The 2818-nt window shown below is 39.5% G+C and overlaps 1 protein-coding gene across 1 annotated transcript; it reads right to left on the minus strand.

Annotated features, from left to right (window-relative positions):
* Positions 1-744: 744 nt before the first annotated feature.
* On the minus strand, positions 745-2234 carry LOC129820377 (type-4 ice-structuring protein-like). Its single transcript, XM_055877445.1, has 3 exons — positions 2182-2234; positions 1185-1292; positions 745-913 (listed from the first exon to the last, which is right to left on the minus strand). The coding sequence occupies exons 1-3, from the start codon at positions 2232-2234 to the stop codon at positions 745-747; spliced, it is 330 nt and encodes a 109-aa protein (XP_055733420.1).
* Between the last annotated feature and the right edge of the window lie 584 nt (positions 2235-2818).

Here is a 2818-nt window from a genome sequence, read left to right on the forward strand (position 1 = left end):
TTTTATTTAAAAACGGTAAAAACGATATGTATGAAAATACCCTCAGATGAAAGGTGACATGTTGTACTGTCACCTCATATGAAACATTTGCTATAAAATACAAAATGCTGTAGAAGAGCCAAAAGTACACATTTTTGTTTCACTGTCCAAATAAATACGGAGGGGAGTGTATTGATGTTTTAATTGAGGGAATGGGTTGGTAGTGTATGACCTGTGATGGAATAAAATGGGTTATTGAAACTAGAATTCCTAAATTGAGGAATTAAACAGATTTTCAATAATCGTACACCAAACAAATATGTGAAGTGATTTATGACTGGAAACTAATTTCAGTGAAAATGAATAGACTACAAATTACAATAGAGACCACAGAACCAGTTTCCAAGTTGTAATGATGTTCTGGATTACTACTGTCTGTCTTTGCATGTCAACAATATTCGTCTTGGCACAAATACAGAAGACTTTCTAGGGAGTTTATCCTAGCCACCGTGCTTCTACACCTGCATTGCTTGTTGTTTGGGGTTTTAGGCTGGGTTTCTGTACAGCACTTTGTGACATCAGCTGATGTAAGAAGGGCTTTATAAATACATTTGATTGATTGATTGATTGATTGATTGATAGACTTAAGCAGAGGGTTGAAAGCTTGTCTGGTTCCAACTCTTGGTGGATTGGTTTTGGCTGATTGTAAGCCCATGGAGCTGTTGATTCGGTCCGAGGTGATAAGGTTATTGAAAAATAACTGCTTTATTGGCCGAGGGACTTGGTCTGGTCCATCAACTTGCGTAAGAGGTCTTCCATCTGAGCCTGGAAGTTGTCGACCAGAGGCTTAAGCTGGGCCTGCATGTTCTCAGCCAGGGGCTTCAGCTGGGCCTGGATCTGCTGCAGCTGGGCCTTTCCATCCTCTACGAACGTCCTGTTTGGAAGGAAGCTGGTGGTTAGTGGTCTGAATATTGACAAAGGAGAGTGCCAAAAATATTATTTGAAAATAAGTTCGAAACACATTGCCTGTTAAAGCTTTTGCAGGTCATTAGCATTTTTTAAATCTAATTTTGGAATGTATATGATTGTTGCGAAGTATCCATTCTACAGCATTATTTTTGACTGCTGTTTATTGTAAATTTCGCAAAAGAATGAAGATGTGTTGTGTTTTTTTCACAGTTAATAGTTTAAAAAATGTCGCTCACTCTGACTGGATCTTCTGCACTAGCTCCTGAGTGGTGGAGGTCAGCTGAGCTGACAGATCCTGGAAATACTGTGCCAGCGTCTCAACCTCGGGGGACTGTGCTGCTTGGCTTCCTATGGGTAGCCAGAGGATAACTTCATTAACGTATTCCAACATTGTACTCAAACCGTTTATGCCCATACAGCATACAACAACACATACAAGACCCTCTCTACATACAGTCATTTAAAATACATGAGTTATAAATAAATACACCAACTCTGCAATATAAGATTCCTATATCTTGCATATCTCTCAGTATTGTTGTATTATACGCTGAGTATAGCAAACATTAGGAAACCCTTTTGCCCTCAGAACAGCCCAAATTTATTGGGCATGGACTCTACAAAGTGTCGAAGCATTCCACAGGGATGCTGGCCCATGTTGACTCCAATGCTTCCCACAGTTGTGTCAAGTTGGCAGGATTTTCTTTGGGTGGTGGACCATTCTTGATACACACGGGAAACTGTTGAGCGTGGAAACCCAGCAGCATTGCAGTTCTTGACACAAACCGGTGCTCCTGGCACCTTCTACCATATCCTGTTCAAATGGACTTAAATATTTTCACCCTCTAAATGGCACACATTCACAATCCACGTCTTAATTGTCTCAAGGTTTAAACATCCTTCTTTAACCTGTCTCCTCCCCTTCATCTACACTGATTGAAGTGGATTTAACAAGTGACATCAATAAGGGATCATAGCTTTCGCCTGGATTTACCTAGTCAGTCTATGTGAGGGAAAGAGCAGGTGTTCTTAATGTTTTGTACACTCAGTGTATCGTGCACATATATGAAATATAGTTATAGATCCACATAATCTCCATACAGAATGCAATCTATGAGACTGTGTGTGTGTGTACGTGTTTTTGTTTCAGCTATGATTGTGTATTTAATTCTGAGTGCTACCACAGGGGAGAAACTAACGACAGTGTTCCTTTCACTTATGAAGATTTTTCACTTCAAGTGTGCCAGAGCGAGCACGACAACTAGGGCGGCAAGGGAGAACTTCATGGCTGCTGAGTATGGCACCTGAGGAGAGAAGAAAGTGCTAGGATTAGCTTGACCCCATAGGTCTGTGGAGGCATGGTTTGATCACCGGATGGCTGTGGTGTAAAGTAACTAAGTAAAAATAATTTTAAGTACTACTAAGTCGTTTTTACTTTACTATTCATATTTTTGACAATTTGTACTTTTACTCCACCACATTCTTAAAGAAAATATGTACTTTTTAATCCCATATATTTCCCCTGACACATAAAAGTACTTGTTACATTTCAAATGCTCAGGCTGGAGAGAAATATGGTCCAATTCACACACAACGCATTGTCATCACTACTGCCTCTGATCTGGTGGACTCACTAACCACAAATACTGCGTTTGTAAAATATGTCTGAGTGTTGGAGTTTGCCCCTGGCTATCCGTATATTTAAAATACAAGAACATCGTGCTGTCTGGTTTGTGTAATATACGGAATTTGATGAAGACACATAGTATTTACTTTTTACATTTTTACTCAAGTATGACAATTGATTACTTTTTCCACCACTGTACTTTAGTACATTTACTGAAGTAGTATTTTACTGTGGGACATTCAC

The sequence above is a fragment of the Salvelinus fontinalis genome, chromosome 22, assembly GCF_029448725.1.
Source record: "Salvelinus fontinalis isolate EN_2023a chromosome 22, ASM2944872v1, whole genome shotgun sequence".
Taxonomy (NCBI): Eukaryota; Metazoa; Chordata; class Actinopteri; order Salmoniformes; family Salmonidae; genus Salvelinus; species Salvelinus fontinalis.

Excerpts from the sequence above, each read along its gene's own strand:
- LOC129820377 (XM_055877445.1), bottom strand. The coding sequence starts at position 2,234 with ATGAAGTTCTCCCTTGCCGCCCTAGTTGTCGTGCTCGCTCTGGCACAC. Across the intron at positions 1,293-2,181 it reads CTCGCTCTGGCACACTTGAA|CCAAGCAGCACAGTCCCCCG; the intron begins GTGAAAAATCTT and ends ACCCATAGGAAG. Across the intron at positions 914-1,184 it reads GTGCAGAAGATCCAGTCAGA|GACGTTCGTAGAGGATGGAA; the intron begins GTGAGCGACATT and ends CCTTCCAAACAG.